The sequence below is a fragment of the Lampetra fluviatilis genome, chromosome 56 (genome assembly GCF_964198595.1).
Source record: "Lampetra fluviatilis chromosome 56, kcLamFluv1.1, whole genome shotgun sequence".
Taxonomy (NCBI): Eukaryota; Metazoa; Chordata; class Hyperoartia; order Petromyzontiformes; family Petromyzontidae; genus Lampetra; species Lampetra fluviatilis.
The window spans coordinates 5,948,486-5,976,105 of record NC_136330.1 but is presented as its reverse complement, the minus strand read 5'-3'; the positions used below and the strand labels follow the sequence as shown (position 1 = coordinate 5,976,105).

The window sequence follows — 27,620 nt, the reverse complement described above, 5'->3', positions numbered from 1 at the left end:
AGCAAGCGAACTTAATATAAAGGATTTAAAAAAGGGGGGCGTGGTGGTGGGAGAGGTGGGGGGCTTCTTCTTCTGAAGAAGGGCAATTGCCCGAAACGTCTGCTGTTACTATAATAATAACAACCGCAAAGCAAATGGGTGACAACCACCGTTGGTTGAATGGTGAGGTCTCGTGCGGTGTGCGAAATAAGTTCAAACATGCAGACAGTCAATTTCGATGTAAAGCTTTCGTGACTGCAGTGATTCATCTTCTTGGTTCTTTCGGTAAAGTCACGTAGAATGGAAATAATAAAACAATAATAAAAATAAATCTTGATTTAAAGCTTTCTTTTTTTATTGTTTTAAATTAATATTATTTTATTATTTCCCTTCTACGTGACTTTACCGAAAGAACCAAGAATATAAGAATAAAAATATTCTATTTTATTATTTCACGTAGAAGGGAAATAATAAAATAAAATACATATTTTTATTAAAATGTTGAACCGTTGGGCCAACGTTGAGCTCAACGTTGAGCCAACGTTGGGACAACGTTAACCCAACCTCAGGGTCAACGTCGGGGTCAACGTCGGGGTCAACGTTGGGGTCAACGTCGGGGTCAACGTCGGGGTCAACGTTGACCCAACGATGTTGCCATATTTCCTGGGTACGGGGGGAGGGGCTCGTGGCCGCTGTTGAGGTGAAAGGTCACCGCCGACGCGAGACGGAGTCGCTCGTTGCCCCGGGTGACGCTGGCAGCTTGCGTTGCCTAGCAACCGGGGTAAACAACGGGGGCGACGGGGGAGAGAGACAGTGGAGAGAGACACGTGGAGAGAGAGACACGGGGAGAGAGAGAGACAGTGGGTAGAGACACGGGGTGAGACACGGGGAGAGAGACACGGAGAGAGAGACACGGGGAGAGAGAGAGACACGGGGAGAAAGAGAGACAGTGGGTAGAGACACGGGGAGAGAGACACGGGGAGAGACACGGGGAGAGAGACACGGAGAGAGAGACACGGGGAGAGAGAGAGACACGGGGAGAGAGAGACAGTGGGTAGAGACACGGGGAGAGAGACACGGGGAGAGAGAGAGACAGTGGGTAGAGACACGGGGAGAGAGACACGGGGAGAGACACGGGGAGAGAGAGAGACACGTGGAGAGAGAGACAAGGGGTAGAGACACGGGGAGAGAGACAAGGGGATAGAGAGAGACACGCGGAGAGAGACACACGGGGAGAGACACACGGGGAGAGAGACACGGGGAGAGAGACACGGGTAGAGAGAGACACGGGGAGAGATACACGGGGAGAGAGACACGGGTAGAGAGACACACGGGGGGAGAGACACGTGGAGATAGACACGTGGAGAGAGACACACGTGGAGAGAGACACGGGTAGAGAGACACACGTGGAGATAGACACGTGGAGAGAGACACACGTGGAGAGAGACACACGTGGAGAGAGACACGGGTAGATAGACACACAGGGAGAGATAATTTGGAGTGCAATGGCGCTCCCTCTGCTGCCTGGAAACGTATTCAACAGTAACGTGAGTACTGTACAACTACACGAGATACTGTACTTATTTAAGGCTGAGTCGACCTAAGAGTGAGTCCGACTCGTCAGCCTTGAAAAATTAGTTTAGTTGTGATTATCTGAATCGGTCCTGGGCCTCTCCTAGATCGACTCAGCCTCAAACGAGTACCTGCTGCGGTGTGTAGTAGACATCGCCACTGGGGAGACAAAGGCGGCCGGGCGTGGTGCTGGCCACCCACCCCCTCGTGTGCCACAGTGCCGGCCTTCACAGGTGCTGCTAACAGCACTTGCCCCTACAGCCTGTTGGAGGCTACACGGGGGATCTTTGTCTTTGGGGAGTGGTGGCGCAGTGGTTAGCGCACATCGCTTCGAGAACCCGGCCATCCGAGTTCAATTGCGTCTCACGGCTTTGTGCGATGAATGTATTGTAAACATGTAAACACGTACGTGTGTTGAACTTCTTTTGCACCGTACGTAGCCAACCGTGGCTAATCGAAGGAACGGGGGCAAGGATAACAAACTAAACACACAACAACAAGAAGCAGTTGTAAAGATCTTCTTGGTTCTTTCGGTAAAATAAAACATAATAAAATATATATTATTTTATTATGTTTTATTTGTATTATTTTATTACTTCCATTCTACTTGACTTTACCGAAAGAACCAAGAAGATGAATCCCTGCAGTCACGAAAGCTTTAAATCGAAACCAGTTGTAAAGACATTTGTTTTAATCGAAAAGATTTTAAAGTGCTTAGTTCCCCAGTGGCCTTCATAATATAGGAATACTAATATCAGCGCTGGGAGACCTCGGAGTGCACCTAGCCTGGCACAAGCGCCGTAGTGTCACATCCCCGCCACTTAGTGAGCAACGGCGGTTGTTGATGTTGTTCTATGTATGTACAGACAGTCCTCGACTTACGAACACCCGACTTACGAACAAACCCACACTTACAGATACCCGACTTACGAACACCCCACACTTACGAACACCCGATTTACGAACAACCCACACTTACAGATACCCGACTTACGAACAACCCACACTTACGAACACCCGACTTACGAACAACCCACACTTACAGATACCCGACTTACGAACAACCCACACTTACGAACACCCGACTTACGAACAACCCACACTTACAGATACCCGACTTACGAACAACCCACACTTATGAACACCCCCACTTACGAACACCCCCACTTACGAACACCTCACACTTACGAACCCCCGACTTACGAACACCCACACTTACAGATACCCGACTTATGAATACCCCGCACTTACGAACAACCCACACTTACGAACCACCCACGCTTACGAACACCCGACTTACGAACAACCCACACTTACAGATACCCGACTTACGAACAACCCACACTTACATTTGACTTAAGAGCAACCCACACTTACAGATACCCAACTTACGAACATCCGTACTTACGAACAACGCAGACTTAAATTTAGATTTGAAGCTTTCGTGACTGCAGGGATTCATCTTCTTGGTTCTTTCGGTAAAGTCACGTAGAAGGGAAATAATAAAATTATAATAATAAATTACAGAATAAAATAAAATTCTCACGACGTTTCGGCCACAACGCAAGCAGCCGTCCTCAGGTGGAGAACAGGTCTGTCGAGAAGACAGAGTCTGAATGGCACGCCCCAGGCTTGGAGCGTCTATTTAAGCTGGGATGGAGGGGCGAAGAGCGCCTTGACAAAATAATTTGCATATCAAGAGGAATTTAGCATGTTTATGGGAAATGCAGATATGCGATTAGTAGTACTTGTGAAATGCGTAGGAGGTTTGACGGGGGGTTTAAAGTCATGTTATGCCCGTGCATTTGTTCGAAAAAAATTTGAAAAAAATTAGGATTTATAGGGGTTTTGATTTAAAGCTTTCGTGACTGCAGGGATTCATCTTCTTGGTTCTTTCGGTAAAGTCACGTAGAAGGGAAGTAATAAAATAATAAAAATAAAACATAATAATAATTATTATTATGTTTTATTTTTATTAATAAAATAATAAAAATAAAACATAATAATAATTATTATTATGTTTTATTTTTATTATTTTATTAATAAAATAATAAAAATAAAACATAATAATAATTATTATGTTTTATTTTTATTATTTTATTATTATTTTATTAAATAATAAAAATAAAACATAATAATAATTAATATTATTTTATTATTTCCCTTCTACGTGACTTTACCGAAAGAACCAAGAAGATGGCGTATTTTTGTTTAAAAAAACCTAAGAAATCATCGAATTTCAAATAGAATGTTTATTTAAATTTTAAATGTCTTAGCCAATTAAGGAATTCGAAAAAGCTGCAAATTTTACGTGTAAAAAGTGCCAGCCGTAAGGACCACCGTTTCCCCCAAAAAAAACCACTCAAATTAAAATCTCCAAATTAAAAAGATTACGAACCGTTCGACTTACGAACAGGCTCCAGGAACTAATTGTGTTCGCTGACAAACATGAGTACACACGCGCATAGACAAAGACAAAGATCACCCGTGTAGCCTTAACAGACTGTAGGGGCAAGTGCTGCTAGCAAGCACCTATGAAGGCCGGAACGGCACACGAGGGGGGGTGGGTGGCCAGCACCACGCCCGGCCGCCTTTGTCTCCCTAGCGGCAATGTTTACCACACACCGCACCAGATACTCATTTGAGGCTGAGTCGACCTAGGGGAGGCCCAGGACCGGTTCAGATAATCGTCACTGGGTGTTGGCCGTGAGCGGGAATCGAACTCGTGTCGCCGGGTTCATAGCGCAGCGTAGCGCGCTAACCGCTGCACCACCGCTCCCCACTCACACACGTACGCAAGTGCACGTACGTTGAACTTCTCTCTCTGATGACACCACCACCACGTGACTTTTCATTTGCATTGTGCGCGTGGATTTGTAACGTTTGTTTTCTTTTGTGTCTGCCGGTGACTTTGTGTATTTCACATCGAAATCGCCTCCAGTGCTTTTGCTGCTGCTGGCGGCAATGAAAGTTGTTTCAAAGTCAAAAAGTCTGTCTCTCTCTCCATCCTCGCGCAGCTGGGCCGCGACTCGTTCAGACGTCAGCAGAGTCTGGATGTCAGCAACGGAGTGAACTTGGTACGCCAAGGGGCATCGTCTTCCCTGCCCGCGTCTCCTCTCCGCAGCGCGCTGCCCCCTGCACTGGGCATGCCCCGTACGGCCCCCTCGTGGCTGGCCTACAGCAACCAGGTGTGTGTGGGTTCGAGCCTGACGAGTTTGCGTGTCTCTCTCTCTCATCATCATCACGGTGGCTCAGAGATGTTAACTACCTCGCCTGGTGTGCAGGAGGTCGTGGGTTCGATCCCGACCCTGACAATGCCTGCTGCTGTATGTTTGGAGTTTGTGTGTCTCTCATCATCATCACTGTGGCTAGGAGATGTTAACTACCTCGCCTGGTGTGCAGGAGGTCGTGGGTTCGATCCCGACCCTAACCTTATGCCTGCTGCTGTATATTTGGAGTTTGCGTGTCTCTCTCTCATCATCATCATCACGGTGGCTAGGAGATGTTAACTACCTCGCTTGGTGTTCAGGAGGTCGTGGGTTCGATCCCTGGCCCTGACGCCTGCTGCTGTATATTTGGAGTTTGCGTGTCTCTCTCATCATCATCATCACGGTGGCTAGGAGATGTTGACTACCTCGCCTGGTGTTCAGGAGGTCGTGGGTTCGATCCCTGGCCCTGACGCCTGCTGCTGTATATTTGGAGTTTGCGTGTCTCTCTGTTCTCCGGTTCCTCCGGTTTTCCCCTCCACATTTTGGAATAAACCTCACGCGTTTCGATTACTGTACTTAGATGATGTTGCTGCAATAAATGTCCAAATGATGAGGCACTTTGTTGAGCTACGATTAAAAGCCGGGTCGCTTTTGAAAAAAATAAGTGAATGCCTCAGTGGTCTATGCCTGGTAGGATGTGGATGGTTTAGTTTAATTTGTTTGTGATAATTGGTTTTTTACCCTTCTATCTGGCAACAAAACTGACACCTTTTTACAAGGAGTCATGTTTGCATAGACCGCAATACCTGCAGTCAGAATACAAACAAAAGAACATAACTCTGATAATGTGCACTGTCCTCGAAGTTGATTGATCCACACCCGAGACAGCTTTCCTTAGAGCCTAGTCTCATATGGGTTGGACCAGATGACGCCAAAAGGCGCACAACTCAAAGACAATGCACCATCAGAGTATGAGAGCTCGGAGCAAACATCTACACTATGGGAACCTCATTTGCCAGTAAAAATATGATAATTGGTTTTTTTCACCCTTCTATCTGGCAACAAAACTGACACCTTTTTACAAGGAGTCATGTTTGCATAGACCGCAATACCTGCAGTCAGAATACAAACAAAAGAACATAACTCTGATAATGTGCACTGTCCTCGAAGTTGATTGGTCCAGATAGAAGGGTAAAAAACCAATTATCATATTTTTTACTGGCAAATGAGGTTCCCATAGTGTAATTTGTTTGAGTTTGGGTGATTTGTTTACCTTTCTTGTACTTCGTGTGGTTTCTTTTGTACTGCGTGTTGTTGTACCGTCCTTACCCCGTGCCCCGACTGAGCATCTGTGAAAAAAAATTAACTTTGTAGCTCATCGGATTCCTCCCACGGTATAAATACAAGATTCTCATCCTGTGAGCAGTGGCGTAGTAGCTGAACGGCTGGAACGCAAAAGAAACGGCACAGTAGCAGGGGCCACAGCAGAGGTCGCAACCGGGTACCCGATACCCGTACCCTACCCGATACCCGGCTACCAATTTGCGACCCTGGTGCAGCCGGGTACGGGTACGGGTAGGCCGTGAGTCAAAGTGAGTAACCGTTTGTCACTCATTTCCCAACGTCTTGACTCTTCTCACAATTCAAGTTTCTAGAATCAACCCACCCGCGCCTGCAACATGGCTTCATCCCAGAGGTCGCAATCAGGTACCCGATACCCGTACCCTACCCGTACCCAACCGGGTACGGGTAGGGTACGGGTAGCCGTTTGCGACCCTGGTGCGGCCGGGTACGGGTAGACCGTGAGTCACTGGTGAGTAACTGTTTGTCACTCATTTCCCAACGTCTTGACTCTTCTCACAATCAATTCAAGTTCCTAGAATCAACCCACCCGCGCCTGCAACATGGCTTCATCCCAGAGGTCGCAATCGGGTACGGGTACCCGTTTGCGACCCTGGTGCGGCCGGGTACGGGTACGGGTAAGGAATCAAAACCCGTTTGCGACCTCTGGGCCAAAGACGCTGGTGCATCCGCCAGTAGCCCGAGTCAGTCAACCCATGGCACCACCATCCAAAAGCGCCGCGATGCGGTGATCACCGGCTTTGTTCGATGGCTTAGCCAAAAGCCGCTCCTGCGGCTGCTGCTGCTACTGCTGCTGCTTCTGCTGCTGCGAGGATGACCGGAGGATGACCGGAGATGGTTTATAACTCCTTGACCGAAATCAGCAGCAAGGTATTGTGGTTCATTTGTGGCAAGCACTTTGTGCGTGCGTGTGTGAGTGTGTAATGAGCGTGACCTTATTAACGTGTTTGTTCGGCAACCAGAAGCTTATGCAGCTTGTCGAGAGAGAGAGAGAGAGCGCGTGGAGATACCACGGGGCGAGAGAGAGAGATTGTGAAGATGCCACGTGGTGAGAGAGATTATGAAGATGCCACGGGCTGAGAGAGCGAGCCACGGGGCGAGAGAGAGAGATTGTGGAGATGCCACGGGGCGAGAGAGCGAGCGAGAACTTGGAGGGATGCCATCGACGGCAGCGAAACTTTCCTCTCACCTACCGCCGCGCCGCGATCCGCCCCCCTCCAGGTTCTGAGCTTCGAGGGCTTCACGCGCGAGGAGGTTCCCCAGAGCCCCGTGGAGACTCGGCGCGTGCGCCACGTCCGGGTGCTCTTCTTCCTCGAAGACGACTCCATCCAGGTGCTCGAGCCGCAGGTGAAGAACGCCGGGATGCCGCAAGGTGAGGGCAGCCGCCGTCGCCGTCGCCGTCGTCCTTGTCGTCGTCGATGTCGTCGTTGTCGTCGTTGATGTCGTTGTTGTCGTTGATGTCGTCGTTGTTGTCGTCGTTGTTGTTGTCGTCGTTGTCGTCGTCGTTGTTGTTGTTGTCGTTGTTGTCGTCGTTGTTGTCGTCGTCGTTGTTGTCGTCGTTGTTGTCGTCGTTGTTGTTGTCGTTGTTGTTGTTGTCGTTGTTGTTGTTGTCGTCGTTGTTGTTGTCGTCGTTGTCGTCGTGATCGTCGTCGTCGTCGTGATCGTCGCTCCTTCTCCCGCGCCCCACCGCTGCCTGCCACATTCACACAAAGACGTCGACCAGGATCTTGTTGAACCCTCCCCAACTGCTCTCCCCCTCACCACCCTCTGCTCACCACCCCCACGCTCACCCCCCCTCGCTCACCCCCCTCTGCTCACCCCCCCACGCTCTCCCCCTCACCACCCCCCCGCTCACCACCCACCCGTCAAGGCACCATCATCCGGCGGCAGCGCATCCCGTTGCCGGGCCCGCGTAGCGAGCGCTGCTACACGGCGGAGGACCTGAACGTGGGCCACGAGGTGGTCTTCTTCTCGCGCGTCTTCACGCTGGCGTCGTGCGACGCCTTCACGCGCCACTTCCTGCGCCGCCTGGGCGTGCAGCCCGGCACGGACGCACCGCTGCCGGTCGACCCCTACACCAGCGGCCGGGACGCGGTACTAACTTGGGCCGGGGTTGGACGGATTTCGAACCGTCCGATTCCGGCGTGTGTCTGTGTGTGTGCGTCTGTGTGTGAGCGTCTGTGTGTGTGTGCGCGTGACTGTGTGTGTTTGTGCGCGTGACTGTGTCTGTGTGTGCGTGTCTGTGTGTGAGCGTCTATGTGTGTGTGCGTCTCTGTGTGTGTTTGTGCGCGTGACTGTGTCTGTGTGTGTGCGTCTGTGTGTGAGCGTCTGTGTGTGTGTGCGCGTCTCTGTGTGTGTTTGTGCGCGTGACTGTGTCTGTGTGTGCGCGTCTGTGTGTGCGCATCTGTGTGTGTGTGTCTGTGTGTGTGTGTGTCTGTGTGTGTGCGTCTGTGTGTGTGCGTCTGTGTGTGTGTGTCTGTGTGTGTGTGTCTGTGTGTGCGCCTGTGTCTATGTGTGCATCTCTGTGTGTGTGTGTGCATCTGTGTGTGCGTGTCTATATGTGTATGTGCCTGTGTGTGTGTGTCTCTGTGTGTGCGCGTCTATGTGTGAGCGTCTGTGTGTGTGCGTACCTATGTCTGTGTGTGCGTGCCTGTGTCTGTGTGCGTCTGTGTGTGTGTGTGCATCTGTGTGTGTGCGTCTGTGTGTGTCTGTGTGTGCGCCTGTGTTTGTGTGTGCATCTCTGTGTGTGTGTGTGCACCTGTGTGTGCGTGTCTATATGTGTATGTGCCTGTGTGTGTGTGCATCTGTGTGTGAGCTTCTATATGTGTATGTGCCTGTGCCTGTATGTATGTGCATCTCTGTGTGTGTGCATCTGTGTGTGTGTGTGCATCTGTGTGTGCGTGTCTATATGTGTGTGTGCCTGTGTGTGTGTGTGCGCCTGTGTGTGTGTGTGCATCTGTGTGTGCGTGTCTATATGTGTGTGTGCCTGTGTGTGCGTCTCTGTGTGTGTGTGTGTGCATCTGTGTGTGCGTGTCTATATGTGTATGTGCCTGTGTGTGTGTGTGCGTGTCTGTGTGTAGTGGGGAGCGGTAGTGTAGCGGTTAGCGCGCTGCGCTACGAACCCGGCTACCCGAGTTCGATTCCCGCTCTGAACCGGTCCTGGGCCTCCCCTAGGTCAACTCAGCCTCAAATGAGTACCTGTATACGCCGTGCGTAAGTATCGCCACTAGGAAGACAAAGGCGGCCGGGTGTGCCGTGCCGGCCTTCATAGGTGCTACTCGCTAACAGCACTTGCCCCAAATGTCTATTAAGGCTATACGGGGCATCTTTGTGTCTGTGTGTGAGCATCTGTGTGTGTGCGTCTGTGTGTGTGCGTCTGTGTGTGTGTGCATCTGTATGTGTGCGTATCTGTGTGTGTGTGCGTCTGTGTGTAAGCGTGTGTCTGTGTGTGTGCGTCTGTGCGTGTATTTCTGTATGTGCGTGTGCCCGTGAGCGTGTGTCTGTGCGCCTGTGTATGTGTGTCTGTGTGCGTGGCTGTGTGTCTGTGTGCGTATGTCTGTGTGTGTGCGTCTGTGCGTGTATTTCTGTGTGTGCCTGTGTCTGCGTGTATTTCTGTGTATGTGCGTCTGTGTGTAAGCGTGTGTGTGTGTCTGTGTGTGTGCGTGTGTCTGTGTGCGTATGTCTGTGTGTGCGTCAATGTGCACCAATGTGCGTCTGCGTGTGTCTGTGTGCGTCTGTGTGTAAGCGTGTGTCTGTGTGTGTGTGTCTGTGTGTAAGCGTGTGTCTGTGTGTGTGCGTCTGTGTGTGTGTGTCTGTGTGTAAGCGTGTGTCTGTGTGTGTGCGTCTGTGTGTGTGCGTCTGTGTGTAAGCGTGTGTCTGTATGTGTGTCTGTGTGTGTGCGCGTCTGTGTGCGTGCACGTCACCACGCGTTCGGAGTGCCGTATTTGGCTGCTGGTGTGAATGTCCACACGGTGATGATATCAGGACACTCCGTAGAGCCGTCACGCTGCGATGGCCAGGGGCGCTCCTGGGAAAACAGCTGAGTGGGGTGCCTTGCACCTGGTGAAATAAAGCATAAAGTTGTTTTGTTTAGTAGTAGGTTTTTACCCTTTAAACTGGTGCAAAAACTGACACCTTTATACATCATGTTTGCAATAACCACAACACAAGCAGTCAAAATGCAAACAAAAAGAAACAACTCTGATGATGATAATGATATGCACTGTCCTTGAAGTTGATAGGTCCACACCCGAGACAGCTTTTCTCAGAGCCTAGTCTCCATTGGTGTTGGACCAGATGACGCCAAAAGGTGTACAACTCAAAAACAGCGCACTATCAGAGTATTGAGAGCTCGGGTTAAGCATTTACACTATGAGACATCTCCTTTACCAGTGGCAAAATATAGTAGTAGGTTTTTACCCTTTCAACTGGTGCAAAAACTGACACCTTTATACATCATGTTTGCAATAACCACAACACAAGCAGTCAAAATGCAAACAAAAAGAAACAACTCTGATGATGATATGCACTGTCCTTGAAGTTGATTGGTCCACACCCGAGACAGCTTTTCTTAGAGCCTAGTCTCCATTGGTGTTGGACCAGATGACGCCAAAAGGCGCACAACTCAAAGACAGCGCACCATCAGAGTTTTGTGTTTTGTTTGTTTTAATCGTTTTCAAGAGAGCGGCCATTATTATTGATCGGTGTTCTTTGTTTTTGTCGTCGTTGTTGTTCTTGTTTCTTATTCTTTGTTGTTCCTTGTTGTCGTTTGTTGTTGTTGTTCTTTGTTGTCGTTTGTTGTTGTCGTTTGTTGTTGTTGTTCTGTTGTTGTTGTTCTTTGTTGTCGTTTGTTGTTGTTCTGTTGTTGTTCTTTGTCTTTCTTTGTTGTCGTTTGTTGTTGTTCTGTTGTTGTTCTTTGTCTTTCTTTGTTGTCGTTTGTTGTTGTTCTGTTGTTGTTCTTTGTCTTTCTTTGTTGTCGTTTGTTGTTGTTGTTCTTTGTTGTCGATTGTTGTTGTTGTTCTGTTGTTGTTCTTTGTCTTTCTTTGTTGTCGTTTGTTGTTGTTCTGTTGTTGTTCTTTGTTATCGTTTGTTGTTGTTCTTTGTTATCGTTTGTTCTTTGTTGATATTTTTGTCGTTCTTTGTTGTTATCGTTTGTTGTTGTTCTTTGTTGTCGGTTGTTGTTGTTCTTTGTTATCGTTTGTTCTTTGTTGATATTTTTTGTTGTTCTTTGTTGTTATCATTTGTTGTTGTTCTTTGTTGTTATCGTTTGTTGTTGTCTCGTTCTTGTTCCTTGCGTCTTGTTCTTCCCTGTCTCCGCCGCCCGCCCGCCGGCGTGCACCAGCGCGAGGGCAGCCAGCGCCCTCGCCGCCCGTACGAGCGCGTGGACACGCTGCGACAGTTCCTGGAGCGCGACCGCCAGGTGCTTCGCTTCTACTGCGCCTGGCACGACGACGACGACGAGGAGGAGGAGGAGGGCGACGGCGACGACGACCTCGTCGACGAGGGGGTCGCGGGCGGGGTCAAGGCGGGGGTCGACGAGGGGGTCGACGGCGGGGTCAAGGAGGGGGTCAAGGAGGGGGTCAAGGCGGGGGTCAAGGCGGGGGTCGACGAAGGGGTCGACGGCGGGGTCAAGGAGGGGGTCAAGGAGGGGGTCAAGGCGGGGGTCAAGGCGGGGGTCAAGGGGCGACGACGCGGAGGGGAGCCGCGTCGCCTGGTGCTGCACTACTTCCTGGCCGACGACACCGTGGAGCTGCGGGAGACGCTGCCGCCCAACTCGGGGCGCGACGCGGCCCCCGTGTTCCTCCGCCGCGGCCGCCTGCCCAAGGTGGGGGGCGGGGGGGGGGGGGGCTACTTTTTATTTTCGTCGCGGTCGTCGCGAGTAGGCTACCCGGGGGACATTTAGCTTTGTCTCGTGCGTCCGTGACCGTGGGGGAGCGGAGGGACAGCGGTTAGCGAGAACCCTGCGGCGGCCCGAGTTCGATTCCCGCTCGCGGCCACCGCCGCCGGCGACCATTGTCCGAGCCGGGTCCTGGGCCCTCCCCTAGGTCGACTCAGCCTCAAATGAGGCTGAGTGCGGCGTGTAGTGAACATCGCCACTGGGGAGACAAAGGCGGCCGGGCGTGGTGCCGGCCACCCAACCCCCCCTCGTGCGCCCCAGTGCCGGGTCTGTGCAGGCACTGCTGCTTGAAGTGCCCCACGGGGGATCTCTGTTGGTTGTCTTTGTGTGTGTGCACGTGTGTGTGTGCACGTGTGTGTGTGTGCACGTGTGTGTGTGCACGTGTGTGTGTGTGCACGTGTGTGTGTGCACGTGTGTGTGTGCGCGTGTGTGTATGTGTGTGTGTGTGTACGCGTGTGTGTGTGTACGCGTGTGTGTGTGCACGTGTGTGTGTGTGCACGTGTGTGTGTGCACGTGTGTGTGTGCGCGTGTGTGTATGTGTGTGTGTGTGTACACGTGTGTGTGTACGCGTGTGTGTGTGCACGTGTGTGTGTGTGCACGTGTGTGTGTGCACGTGTGTGTGTGCGCGTGTGTGTATGTGTGTGTGTGTGTACACGTGTGTGTGTGCACGTGTGTGTGTGCACGTGTGTGTGTGTGCACGTGTGTGTGTGCACGTGTGTGTGTGCGCGTGTGTGTATGTGTGTGTGTGTACACGTGTGTGTGTGTACGCGTGTGTGTGTGCACGTGTGTGTGTGTGCACGTGTGTGTGTGCGCGTGTGGTGTGTGTATGTGTGTGTACACGTGTGTGTGTGTACACGTGTGTGTGTGCACGTGTGTGTGTGTACACGTGTGTGTGTGCACGTGTGTGTGTGTACGCGTGTGTGTGTGTACGTGTGTGTGTGTACACGTGTGTGTGTGCACGTGTGTGTGTGCACGTGTGTGTGTGCGCCAGTTGGCGCCGCAGCCGCTGAGGCTCCCCGGGGCGAGTGGCGAGCGCACGGTGCTCAACGTGATCGGCCCCGGGGGCCCCGGGGGCCCCGGGGGCCACGGGGGCCACGGAGGGCGCTTCATCCTCGACAGCCTCAAGGTCCGACGCGGAACGACGCCCTCTTCCTTGTTTGGCTTGTTTGTTCGGAACTCGGACGCGCACACATGTCCGCACACACACACGTGCGCACACATACGTGCGCACACACGTGTGCCACGTGCGCACGCACGCACGTCCGCACACACACGTGCGCACAAACGTGTGCGCACACATACGTGCGCACGCGCACATACGTGTGCGCCAACACACACGCACACACACACACGTGTGCCACGTGCACACACACACACCCGCACACACGCACCCGCACACACACACACACGCGTGCGCACACACACGCACACACACACACGTACGCACACACACACACGCGTGCGCACACACACGTGCACACACACACACGTGCGCGCACACGCACACACACACGTGCACACGCACACACACACACGGCTCTCCCGCACGAGATGCGCCCTTGACAGGCTTGGCCCTCTGAACCCGGCAGACGGGCGCGCCGAGCGAGGAGTTCTACACGGACGGCGACCTCCGCGTGGGGGTCACCGTGAACGCGTGGGGGCGGCCGCTGCACCTGCTGGCGTGCGACGGGTTCACGCGCCAGTACCTGAGCGACACGCACGGCGCAGGTGCGTGCGTGTGTGCGCGTACTGGGGAGACAAAGGCGGCCGGGCGCGGTGGCGGCCACCCACCTACTCGCGTGCCGTGCCGGCCTTTGTAGGCGCTGCGTACTCGCTAACAGCGCTTGGCCCGCCGCCAACGCTCCGTTGCAGGCTACACGGGGGATCTTTGTCTTTGGTATGGGGAGGCAAAGGTGGCTGTGGGGTGGTGCTGGACCACCCACCCCCTCGTGTACCGTGCCGGCCTTCGTAGGTGCTACTCGCTAACAGCACTTGCCCCGACATTCTGTTAAGGCTGTAGGAGATATCTTTGTGTGTGGGGGGGGGGGGGGGGGGAGGGGGTGTTAAAATATAAATATACAACAGGCGACGTTTCGGGGCAATGGGTCTCTCTCTCTGGAAGTCTATGGGTCTGCAAGTGAATCAGTAATGATATCTGTGTGAGTCTATATGGGTCTCTACGTGCGCGTACTTGGCAACCCCCGTGTCAAACCCGGCCCACAACGGTGCGCTGAAGGTCTTCACGGGGTGGGTGGGTGGGGGGCCTTTTGTTTCTCCGTCGTGAGCAGAGAGCGTGGGGGCCGTGGCCTCGCCCCCCGGGAGCCCCCCGCGGACGCCGCCCCGCCGGGTGCCCCCCCCCTACAACGGCTTCGGCTCCGAGGAGGACACGCGGCTCGGCTGCCTCGCGCTCGTGCCCAAGCCTCCGCAGAAGGACTTCGTCAAGTTCATGGAGCTGGGCAGGTACGGGGAGAGAGGGGGGGAGCGGCAGAGGTCGCAACCGGGTACCCGATACCCGTACCCTACCCGATACCCGGCTACCCGTACCCGGCTGGGTACGGGTAGCCGTTTGCGACCCTGGTGCGGCCGGGTACGGGTACGGGTAGGCCGTGAGTCACTGGTGAGTCACCGTTTGTCACTCATTTCCCAACGTCTTGTCTCTTCTCACAATTCAAGTTCCTAGAATCAACCCACCCGCGCCTGCAACGTGGCTTCATCCCAGAGGTCGCAATCGGGTACCCGATACCCGATACCCGGCTACCCGTACCCGGCCGGGTACGGGTAGCCGGGTATCGGGTAGGGTATGGGTATCGGGTACCCATTTGCGACCCTGGTGCGGCCGGGTACGGGTGTTGACTACCTCGCCTGGTCTGCAGGAGGTCGTGGGTTCGATCTCCGTCATCATCATCACGGTGGCTAGGAGATGTTGACTACCTCGCCTGGTACACAGGAGGTCGTGGGTTCGATCTCGATCATCATCACCGCTTCCTACACACACTCACACAGCGCGCTAACCACTGCGCCACCGCTCCCTACACACACACACTCACACAGTGCGCTAACCACTGCGCCACCGCTCCCCACACACACACTCACACAGTGCGCTAACCACTGCACCACCGCTCCCTACACACACACTCTCACACAGTGCGCTAGCCACTGCACCACCGCTCCCTACACACACACTCACACAGTGCGCTAACCACTGCACCACCGCTCCCTACACACACACTCACACAGTGCGCTACCCACTGCACCACCGCTCCCTACACACACACTCACACAGTGCGCTAACCACTGCACCACCGCTCCCCACACACACACTCACACAGTGCGCTAACCACTGCACCACCGCTCCCTACACACACACTCTCACACAGTGCGCTAGCCACTGCACCACCGCTCCCTACACACACACTCACACAGTGCGCTAACCACTGCACCACCGCTCCCTACACACACACTCACACAGTGCGCTACCCACTGCACCACCGCTCCCTACACACACACTCACACAGTGCGCTAACCACTGCACCACCGCTCCCTACACACACACTCACACAGTGCGCTAACCACTGCACCACCGCTCCCCACACACACACTCACACAGTGCGCTAACCACTGCACCACCGCTCCCTACACACACACTCACACAGTGCGCTAGCCACTGCACCACCGCTCCCTACACACACACTCACACAGTGCGCTAACCACTGCACCACCGCTCCCTACACACACACTCACACAGTGCGCTAACCACTGCACCACCGCTCCCTACACACACACTCACACAGTGCGCTAACCACTGCGCCACCGCTCCCTACACACACACTCACACAGTGCGCTAACCACTGCACCACCGCTCCCTACACACACACTCACACAGTGCGCTACCCACTGCACCACCGCTCCCTACACACACACTCACACAGTGCGCTAACCACTGCACCACCGCTCCCTACACACACACTCACACAGTGCGCTAACCACTGCACCACCGCTCCCCACACACACACTCACACAGTGCGCTAACCACTGCACCACCGCTCCCTACACACACACTCACACAGTGCGCTAGCCACTGCACCACCGCTCCCTACACACACACTCACACAGTGCGCTAACCACTGCACCACCGCTCCCTACACACACACTCACACAGTGCGCTAACCACTGCACCACCGCTCCCTACACACACACTCACACAGTGCGCTAACCACTGCGCCACCGCTCCCTACACACACACTCACACAGTGCGCTAACCACTGCGCCACCGCTCCCCACACACACACTCACACAGTGCGCTAACCACTGCGCCACCGCTCCCCACACACACACTCACACAGTGCGCTAACCACTGCACCACCGCTCCCTACACACACACTCACACAGTGCGCTAACCACTGCGCCACCGCTCCCCACAAAGACCCCCGTATAGCCTGAACAGACTGATGGGGCAAGTGCTGTTAGCGAGTAGCAGCACCTGTGAAGGCCGGCACGGCACACGAGGTGGTGGGTGGCCAGCACCACGCCCGGCCGCCTTTGTCTCCCCGGTGATGATGTTTACACATTACACCAGGTACTCAGTTGAGGCTGAGTCGACCTAGGGGAGGCTGGACCGGTTCAGAAATTCGTCACTGATGGTGGCCGTGAGCAGGAATCGTACTCGTGTGGCTGGGTTCGTAGCGCAGCGTGGCGCTCCCCACACGCACATACACTTGCCCCAAAAGTCCGTGGAGGCTATACTGAGGGGGGGGGGGGGTGGTCTTTGCCTTTGTGTGGTGGTGGTGCTGGTGGGGGCGGCAGGCAGGGCCTGGACGGGCACGTGCTGCGATTCGCGGCCGAGATGAAGTCCGGCAACCCCCTGGACGAGGGCCGCCGATTCGTGGTCTCATACTTCCTGGAGGACGACACCATCTCTGTGTTCGAGCAGGAGCAGCGCAACTCAGGTGGACACTACGGGCCACCCGCACACGGCGGCCAGGAGATGTTGACTACCTCGCCTGGTCTACAGGAGGTCGTGGGTTCGATCTCTGTCATCATCATCATCACGGTGGCTAGGAGATGTTGACTACCTCGCCTGGTACACAGGAGGTCGTGGGTTCGATCCTGACCCTGACGATGCCTGCTGTATATTTGGAGTTTGCGTGTCTCTTTCATCATCAAGGTGGCTAGGAGATGTTGACTACCTCGCCTGGTGTACAGGAGGTCGTGGGTTTAATCCCGACCCTGACGCCTGCTGCTGTATATTTGGAGTTTGTGTGTCTCTCTCTCTCATCATCATCACGGTGGGTAGGAGATGTTGACTACCTCGCCTGGTGTACAGGAGATCGTGGGTTCGATCTTTGTCATCATCATCACAGTGGCCAGGAGATGTTGACTACCTCGCCTGGTCTACAGGAGGTCGTGGGTTCGATCTCTGTCATCATCATCATCACGGTGGCTAGGAGATGTTGACTACCTCGCCTGGTCTACAGGAGGTCGTGGGTTCGATCTCTGTCATCATCATCACGGTGGCCAGGAGATGTTGATTACCTCGCCTGGTCTACAGGAGGTCGTGGGTTCGATCCTGACCCTGACGATGCCTGCTGCTGTATATTTGGAGTTTGCGTGTCTCTCTCATCATCGTCATCACGGTGGGTAGGAGATGTTGACTACCTCGCCTGGTCTACAGGAGGTCGTGGGTTCGATCCCGACCCTGACAATGCCTGCTGCTGTATATTTGGAGTTTGCGTGTCTCTCTCATCATCGTCATCATGGTGGGTAGGAGATGTTGACTACCTCGCCTGGTGTACAGGTCATAAGTTCGATCCCAACCCTGATGCCTGCTGTATATTTGGAGTTTGCGTGTCTCTCTCATCATCAAGGTGGCTAGGAGATGTTGACTACCTCGCCTGGTCTACAGGAGGTCGTGGGTTCGATCTCTGTCATCATCACGGTGGCCAGGAGATGTTGACTATCTCGCCTGGTCTACAGGAGGTCGTGGGTTCGATCTCTGTCATCATCATCACGGTGGCCAGGAGATGTTGACTACCTCGCCTGGTAGACAGGAGGTCGTGGGTTCGATATCTGTCATCATCATCACGGTGGCCAGGAGATGTTGACTACCTCGTCTGGTAGACAGGAGGTCGTGGGTTCGATCTCTGTCATCATCATCACGGTGGCCAGGAGATGTTGACTACCTCGCCTGGTAGACAGGAGGTCGTGGGTTCGATATCTGTCATCATCATCACGGTGGCCAGGAGATGTTGACTACCTCGTCTGGTAGACAGGAGGTCGTGGGTTCGATATCTGTCATCATCATCACGGTGGCCAGGAGATGTTGACTATCTCGCCTTTTAGACAGGAGGTCGTGGGTTCGATCTCTCTCATCATCATCATCACGGTGGCCAGGAGATGTTGACTACCTCGCCTGGTCTACAGGAGGTCGTGGGTTCGATCCTGACCCTGACGATGCCTGCTGTATATTTGGAGTTTGCGTGTCTCTCTCATCATCGTCATCACGGTGTCTAAGAGATGTTAACTACCTCGCCTGGTATACAGGAGGTTGTGGGTTTAATCTCGACCGACGCCTGCTGAATATATGGAGTTTGTGTGTCTCTCTCTCTCATCATCATCACGGTGGTGAGATGTTGACTACCTCATTTGGTATACACCACCACCTCCAACAGCACCTCCAACACCACGTCCACCACAACCAACACCACCACCACCATCTCCACCACCGCCACCACCGCCACCACTACCACCGCCACCACCACCTCCACCACCACCTCCACCACTACCACCTCCACCACCACTATCACCTCCACCACTACCACCACCACTGCCACCACCTCCACCTCCACCACCACCACCTCCACCACCGCCACCTCCACCACCTCCACCTCCACTACCTCCACCACCTCCACCACCTCCTCCACCACCACCACCTCCACCACCTCCACCACCTCCACCTCCACCACCTCCACCACCACCACTACCTCCACTACCACCTCCACGTCCACCACCTCCACCACTACCACCTCCACCACCTCCACCACCTCCACCGCCACCACCACCACCTCCACCACCACCACCACCTCCACCACCTCCACCACCTCCACCACCACCACCACTACCTCCACCACCACTACCACCTCCACGTCCACCACCACCTCCACCACTACCACCTCCACCACCTCCACCGCCACCACCACCACCTCCACCACCACCACCACCACCTCCACCACCTCCACCTCCAACACCTCCACCACCACCACCACCGCCACCTCCACCACCACCACCACCTCCACCACCACTACCTCCACCACCGCCACCTCCACCACCACCACCACCACCTCCACCACCACTACCACTACCATCACCACCACCTCCACCGCCACCACCACCACCTCCACCACTACCACCGCCACCACCACCACCACCGCCACCTCCACCACCACCTCTACCGCCACCACCACCACCACGTCCACCACCTCCACCGCCACCACCACCACGGTCTCACCCCGGTGCCGGTGTTGCCGCTGCCGCGTGGCCCGCTCCCAGGCGTGGTGTCCGGCAGGTTCCTGGAGCGCGGTGCGGTGGAGAGGCCCGGCCAGCCGCGGGTCGGCGCGACGGCGGCACCGGCGCGGTTCCTGGCGCCGGACCTCCACGTGGGGTCCGTGGTCACCCTGCACGGCCGCACCCTGCGCCTCACCGGGGCCGACCGCTACACCCTGCGCTACATGGAGACGCACCGCGACCAGGTGGCGGTGACGTGGTGCTGGTGGTGCTGGTGGTGACGTGGTGCTGGTGGTGCTGGTGGTGACGAGATGATGGTGATGATGCGATGATGATGATGATGATGACGAGGTGGTGATGTGTCGAGATGATGAGATGACATGGTGACGTGAAGACGAGGTGATGATGACGAGGTGGTGATGACGAGGTGATGATGACGAGGTGGTGATGACGTGGTGGTGATGACGAGGTGGTGATGACGTGGTGGTGATGACGAGGTGGTGATGACGAGGTGATGATGACGTGGTGATGATGACGTGGTGGTGATGACGAGGTGGTGATGACGTGGTGGTGATGACGAGGTGGTGATGACGAGGTGGTGATGACGTGGTGATGATGACGTGGTGGTGATGACGAGGTGGTGATGACGTGGTGGTGATGACGAGGTGATGATGACGAGGTGATGATGACGTGGTGATGATGACGTGGTGGTGATGACGAGGTGGTGATGACGTGGTGATGATGACGAGGTGGTGATGACGAGGTGGTGATGACGTGGTGATGATGACGTGGTGGTGATGACGAGGTGGTGATGACGAGGTGGTGATGACGTGGTGATGATGACGTGGTGGTGATGACGAGGTGGTGATGACGAGGTGGTGATGACGAGGTGATGATGACGAGGTGGTGATGACGAGGTGATGATGACGAGGTGATGATGACGAGGTGATGATGACGAGGTGGTGATGACGAGGTGATGACGAAATGATTATGACGAGGTGGTGGTGATGGTGATGATGGTTATAGTGGTAATGCTGGTGGTTATAGTGGTGATGGTGGTGATGATGGTGATGATGGTGATGATGGTGATGATGGTGATGATTATGACGAGGTGGTGGTGATGGTGATGATGGTTATAGTGGTAATGCTGGTGGTTATAGTGGTGATGATGGTGATTATGGTTATGGTGGTGATGATGGTGATGATGGTGGTTTCGGTGGCGATGGTGGTGATGATGTTGATGATGGTGGTTTCGGTGATGATGGTGATGGTGGTGATGTTGATGATGGTGGTGTTTTCGGTGATGATGGTTCACAATGACGATGGCGGCGGTGACGTCGTTGACGGCGGCGAGTTTGCCCGTACCAACCGGCGCGCGTCACGTGATCGCGTCTCCTCCTCGACCCCGTCTCGCCATCCTCCCCCCGCCAGTTCCCCGAGGCGGACCCCTCCCTGGCGGTGGCGGCGCTGCGGGCGGCCCTGGGGGGTGGCGAGGGCCCCAGGGCCTTCAGGGCGGCCTGCACGGAGGCCGACCCGCTGGGCACAGGGGCCTTGCCCTGGGCACAGTTCAGGTGCGGGGGAGGGAGGGAGGGAAGTTGATGATGGCGACGATGACTACAATGACGATGGTGGTGAAGGTGACGATGGTGATGACGATGGTGACGATGATGGTGGTGACGGTGACGACGATGTTAATGATGGCGGCGATGATGGTGACGGTGTCGACGATGGTGACGACGATGATGACGATGGTCGTGGTGACGGTGTCGACGATGGTGACGACGATGATGACGATGGTCGTGGTGACGGTGACGACGATGGTGACAATGATGACAATGGTGGTGACGGTGACGACGATGTTAATGATGGCGACGATGGTGGTGATGGTGACGACGATGGTGACGACGATGGTGATGGTGGTGACGGGGACCACGATGGCGACAATGCCTAAAATGACGACGATGGTGGTGATGGTGACGACGCTGGTGACAATGATGACAATGGTGGTGACGGTGACGACGATGATGATGATGGTGGTGATGGTGACGACGGTGACGTTGATGACGCTGCCAACAACGATGATGACTATGACTACAATGACGACGATGGTGACGACGATGATGATGATGGTGACGATGGCGACGACGTTGATGACGCTGCCTACAATTATGATGATGGCGATGACGACGACGACGCCTACGATGACGCCTATGATGATGCTTATGACGACGACAGTGACGCGTACGACGACGGTGACGACGGTGACGAAGATGACGATGTCGTCGTCATCGCCGCTGCTGCCGCTGCTGCTGCTGCTGTGTCGCGCGCCTCTCAGGGCGCTGGTGCGCACGGCGTGCGGGCCGCAGAGCCTCAGCGAGCACGGCCTCGTCACCCTGGCCAGGAGGTTCCACGTGCACCGGGAGGACGACGACGACGAGGAGGAGGAGGAGAAGAAGAAGAGGGGTGGTGACGTAGAGGAGGAGGAGGAGGAGGGAGCGACGGCGACGAGGAGGATGAGGAGGATGAGGAGGAGGAGGGAGGACGAGGTGGGAGCGGCGTGCAGGAAGGTGCTCCGGGCTCGACGGTTCGAGGAGTTCCCCGTGCTCCTCCAGGAGTTTGCTCAGCGAGACGCGGCGCGGTGAGCCGGCGATGGGAGGATGGTGGTGGTGGTGGTGACGGTGACAGGAGGATGATGGTGGTGGTGACAGGAGGATGATGGCGGTGGTGGTGGTGGTGGGGAAATCTGTGGAGCGTGGTGGAGGGTGGTGATGGATGGTGATGGATGGTGGAGTGCGTGTGTGTGTGTGTGCATCTGCTGGGTCTGCCCCGTGACCTCCTTGCCAGCGGGCGTTCGACACTTCACGTGGCGGCCTCAAGGTGCACATGGCCTGGCACGAGCGTCGTGGTGACGTCACCGCCACTTGGTGGCGAATGGCGGTTGTTGTTATCTCCGGGTCGGAGTGGCTGTGTGTGATGGTGGATGGTGATGGTTGATGGCGGTGGATGATGATGGTTGATGGTGGAGCGTACGTGTGCGTGTGGGGAGCGGTGGTGCAGCGGTTAGCACGCTGCGCTACGAACCCGGGGACCGGAGTTCGATTCCCGGCTCACGGCCAACAATACCCAGTGGCGATTATCTGAACCGGTCCTGGGCCTCCCCTAGGCCGACTCAGCCTTAAACGAGTACCTGGTGCGGTGTGTAGTAAACATCGCTACTGGGGAGACAAAGGCGGCCGGGCGTGGTGCTGGCCACCCACCCCCTCGTGTGCCACAGTGCCATAGGTGCTGCTCGCGAACAGCACTTGCCCCAACAGTCTGTTGAGGCTACACGGGGGACCTTTGTCTTTGTCTCCAGGTCGGGGTGGCTGTGTGTACGGGAGGCGCGCTCCGTGTGCAAGTCGCTCCGTCTCCCTGTGGACGACTCCCTGCTGCACGACCTGCTGGACACGTGGGGACGACGCACCACGACCTCCACCATCATCACCACCATCACCACCACCTCCACCATCACCACCACCTCCATCATCACCACCTCCACCATCACCTCCACCATCACCACCACCTCCATCATCACCACCTCTACCACTACCTCCACCATCACCACCTCCACCATCACCACCACCTCCATCATCACCACCTCTACCACTACCTCCACCATCACCACCACCTCCATCATCACCACCTCCACCATCACCTCCACCATCACCACCACCTCCATCATCACCACCTCTACCACTACCTCCACCATCACCACCACCTCCATCATCACCACCGCCACTACCATCACCTCCACCACATCCACTACCACCACCTCCATCATCACCACCTCTACCACTACTTCCACCACCACCTCCATCATCACCACCTCTACCACTACCTCCACCATCACCAACGCCACTACCACCACCTCCACCATCACCACAACCACGACATCCACCACCATCATCGCTGCAAGCTTCGCGACCAGCATCACCACCACCAGCATCATCTCCATCTCTACCACTATCTCCACCACGACCTCCACCACCACCTCCACCATCACCACCACCACTACCACCACCTCCACCATCACCACCACGACATCCACCACCATCATCGCTGCAAGCTTCGCGACCACCATCACCACCACCATCACCACCACCACCATCAACACCACCACCGCAACCTCCATCACCACGATGCCCACCACCACAAGCACCACCATCACGACCACCACCACAAAGGCGGAAGGGCGCGGTGCCGGCCACGCACCCCCTCGTGTGCCGTGCCGACCTTCGTACATGAGGAATCGACGTTCGCGCGTCGCTGTAGATTTCAACGCGATGACGATAGCCCCACTTCGTTGGGCTACTGTCCGTGACGGCCAGGCTCGCTACGCAGCTGAGCGGAGCCTTGCACCTGGTAGAATAGACAATAAGTTTATAGTTGAAGTCTCGTTATGTCGTCAAATACTCGTTGGTTCTTTCTTTCGGTAAAGTCACGTAGGTTAAAATAAAATAAAAATGAAAACTCAATTAAATCGCGACGTTTCGATTGCAACACAAGCAATCATCATCATCATCATCAGGTGTGAAAACTACGGCGAGAAAATTGTAGCTGAAGTGGGAGAGATGCTGTGGTACGGGGTTATACTGGTAGGAACCACCTGGTTACACCAGCCCACAGGGGATTATTGTGTCCGTCCGTCGTGCATCCAAATATTGGAGGGGTGGGGCTGGGTGGAGGGTGGGGAGGGGCTGGGTGGGGAGGGTGCGGCGGGGCTGGGTGGGGAGGGTGGGGCTGGGTGGGGGGTGGGAGGGGTGGGGCTGGGTGGGGAGGGGCTGGTCACCCCGTGGTGCCCTTATAAAACTCAACGTTTCACCTACTCACGCCGGCTTGTGTCCGCCCTCACAGTCGGGCATATTTGCGGAATACACCACGCCGCCGTTGACCCTGGCCATTGACCAAGCAACCCAACGTTCCTACCAGCTCCCTCCGCAGGAATGTGTTTTAAGTCACTTCAGCTAAAATGTCCTTCACGTAGTTTTCACACCTGATGACGACGATTGCTTGTGTTGCAATCGAAACGTCGCGATTTTATTGAGTTGTTTTCGTATTGTATTTTCTACCTACGTGACTTTACCGAAAGAACCAAAGAGTATGCATCCTCGCAGTCGCGAAAACTTGGAATCTAGAAATATCGTCAAATGTTCGAACTGCATGTGAGAAAGATCGATGTGGCGGGCGGTGCAACGGTCAGCGCGCCGCGCCACGAACCTACGGACCCCGGCCAGCCGAGTTCGATTCCCGGCCAGGGCCTTGCACCTGCTAAAACGAACAATTAGTTCCTCTCGATTTGAAGCTTTCGTGACTGCAAGGATTCATATTCTTAGGTTTCTTCAGTAAAGTCACCGTGTAGGTAAAACATTAAAATTAATAAAAGTAAAATAAAATAAAAATCACGACGTTTCGGAGGCAACACAAGCTTCCGTCTTCAGGTGGAACCGTCACAGCCACGACAGCTGTATCAAGTAAATGAGAGATTGCAGGAGCTACCACTCCGTTTATATAATGGTTGGAGAAGGTGGTGGGGCAAGGGCTGCATACTTTTTATTAATATGGTAAGGTGAGGCTTAAGAGGCTGAGCCTTTGTTATGGAGAGGTACGGTTTGTGAATCAACCTGTGACAGGGAGACAACCGCTAAACATGGTGAACCTGTAATAGTTGTCTGTCTATTAATTTTAATGTTTTACCTACGTGACTTTACCGAAAAAACCTAAGAATATAATTAGTTCCTCTGTTGATATGTAAATTCCTTTGTCAAGGCGCTCTTCCTCCTCTAACCCAGCTTAAATATACGCTGCCAAGCTTGGCGGTGTTTCATTCGGACGCTGTCTTTCCGACAGACCTGTTCTTCACCTGAGGACGGCTGCTTGCGTTGTGAGAATTGTATTTTATGATGTTTTATTTTTATTATTTCCCTTCTACGTGACTTTACCGAAAGAACCAGAGAAGATACATTTTGATGTAAAGCTTTCGTGACTGCAGGGATTAATCTTCTTGGTTCTTTCGGTGAAGTCACGTAGAAGGGAAATAATAAAATAATAAAAATAAAACATAGTAAAATACAATTCTCATGACGTTTCGGCCACAACGCAAGCAGCCGTCCTCAGGTGAAGACCAGGTCTGTCGGAAAGACAGCGTCTGAATGGCCATTCAGACAACAATGGCCATTCAGACGCTGTCTTTCCGACAGACCTGGTCTTCACCTGAGGACGGCTATTTGCGTTGTGGGAATATTTAATTATGTTTTATTTTTATTATTTTATTATTTCCATTCTACGTGACTTTACCGAAAGAACCAAGAAGATAGTTCGAAGTGGTTTAGTCTGTTGAGGTTTTACCGGGCGGGGGGGGCGGTCTTTGTCTGTGGTGGTTGCAGGTTCTCCCAGGGGGCAGAGCAGGCCGGGGTGGACTACGACCGCAGGGTGGACTACGAGCGCATGGTGGAAGCCATCAAGTGGAGAGAGAACGCGAGCGTCGACATGGCTCACCCACGCCAGGTAAAGAGCCACGGCAACAAACAACAATAACAACAGCAGCAACAACAACAACAACAACATACAGCATCAACATACAACAACATACAGCAACAACAACATACAGCAACAAACAACAGCAAAACAACCCATACCTCACCCTCCCCTGTAACATTAACTCTACCCCTACCCCTAGCGATACCCCTACCGCTAGAGATACCCCTACCCCTAGCGATACCCCTACCGCTAGAGGTACCCCTACCGCTAGAGATACCCCTACCCCTAGCGATACCCCTACCGCTAGAGGTACCCCTACCCCTAGCGATACCCCTACCGCTAGCGATACCCCTACCGCTAGCGATACCCCTACCCCTAGCGATACCCCTACCGCTAGCGACACACCAACAGCGCCGCTGGCCGCTCGTGTCGCCCTGCCAGGTGAGCGCGGGTGAGGAGGGCGGTGAGGCGGGGGACGCGGTGAGCATGGTGCCCGCCGGCGTCGTGAGCTACGCCCACTTGCTGCAGGAGCTCTTCGGAGCGGCCGAGTGACGCGGCGTGGAGCAACTGCGTCGTCGTCCCCCCCTCCTCAAGAACCTCACGACCCCTCACCTTCCTCACCAGAACCTCACCACCCCTCACCTTTGCTCACCACACCGATTAGTTTTTTTCTTCTTCCCCCCGAAGCGACATCGCTCTCTTGTCGCCTCCTTAACCTGCCGCCGCCGCCGCCGGTATTGCCGCTGTCGTCGTCGTCATCATTTGATCTTCTAATCCTCGTAACTGTCAACAACAACGTCACCGTCGTAGCCATCGCCACCACCATCACTCGATTCGTCGTTGATTTTTGTTGGACTCAGCAAATCCGCCCGCATCTGTTATCGATAAGAGCCCTCCCTCCAACCGCCGGGCCCAGCCCAAATAAATGACGAAGATTTTGGTTGCGCTGCGTAAGCGTTCGACGGCGAAGCGCCAACGATTATTCTTCTTCTTCTAGATTTGAAGCTTTCGTGACTGCAGGAATCCTCCACACTCTTTGGTTCTTTCGTTAAAGTCACGTAGAGTAGAAAATTCAAACAAAAAATAATATCGAAACGTCGTGATATATTATTTTTTGTTTACATTTTATACCTATGTAATGTGAGGATATATCCGGCTCACTGACGTATCACAACTCGTCATGGTGATTGGCTCTGCCGGTCCTGGTCTATAGCCAATGGGGGGAAGCCTGGGGGCGTGGCCCTGACGTGATGGAAAGGTGACAGCTGTAAGGATTGGTTCTGCTGGCTTTAGCCACAGCCAATGGGGAGAGGAGTCAGGGGCGTGGTCCCGGGAGCTGACGAGGGAGCCTGGAACATTCCATGCAGGCTAACGAGGATTGGTGGAAACGTACCATGTGACCCGGGTGTTAAATAGGGGTGGAGACGAACGACACGTGGTCAGAACGGGAACGAACGGAGGAAGGGAGCCACGCGGGAGCGGGGCTCCGGGTTGCCACGTGGTCCAGGCTGCCACGTGGTCCAGGCTGCCACGTGGTCCAGGCTGCCACGTGGTCCAGGCTGCCACGTGGTCCAGGCTGCCACGTG

At 54.5% G+C, this 27,620-nt stretch overlaps 1 protein-coding gene across 1 annotated transcript; it reads left to right on the top strand.

The window, feature by feature from the left end:
• Window positions 1–744: 744 nt before the first annotated feature.
• EFHC2 (EF-hand domain containing 2) lies at window positions 745–27,620 on the top strand. The gene is made up of 16 exons (XM_078880229.1): window positions 745–1,526; window positions 4,569–4,739; window positions 7,344–7,494; window positions 7,993–8,216; window positions 11,464–11,596; window positions 11,819–11,946; window positions 13,010–13,144; window positions 13,608–13,746; window positions 14,307–14,478; window positions 16,822–16,964; window positions 19,564–19,763; window positions 20,950–21,089; window positions 21,854–22,156; window positions 22,874–22,966; window positions 25,941–26,061; window positions 26,476–27,620. The coding sequence occupies exons 1-16, from the start codon at window positions 1,485–1,487 to the stop codon at window positions 26,584–26,586; spliced, it is 2,406 nt and encodes an 801-aa protein (XP_078736355.1). The 5' UTR covers window positions 745–1,484; the 3' UTR covers window positions 26,587–27,620.

What these genes read in the sequence shown, in the direction of transcription:
- EFHC2 (XM_078880229.1), top strand. Translation starts at nt 1,485, where the DNA reads ATGGCGCTCCCTCTGCTGCCTGGAAACGTATTCAACAGTAAC. An exon ending in ACACCAGCGGCCGGGACGCG is followed by an intron (nt 8,217 to 11,463) that starts GTACTAACTTGG and finishes GGCGTGCACCAG; the next exon opens with CGCGAGGGCAGCCAGCGCCC. An exon ending in AAGTTCATGGAGCTGGGCAG is followed by an intron (nt 14,479 to 16,821) that starts GTACGGGGAGAG and finishes TGGGGGCGGCAG; the next exon opens with GCAGGGCCTGGACGGGCACG.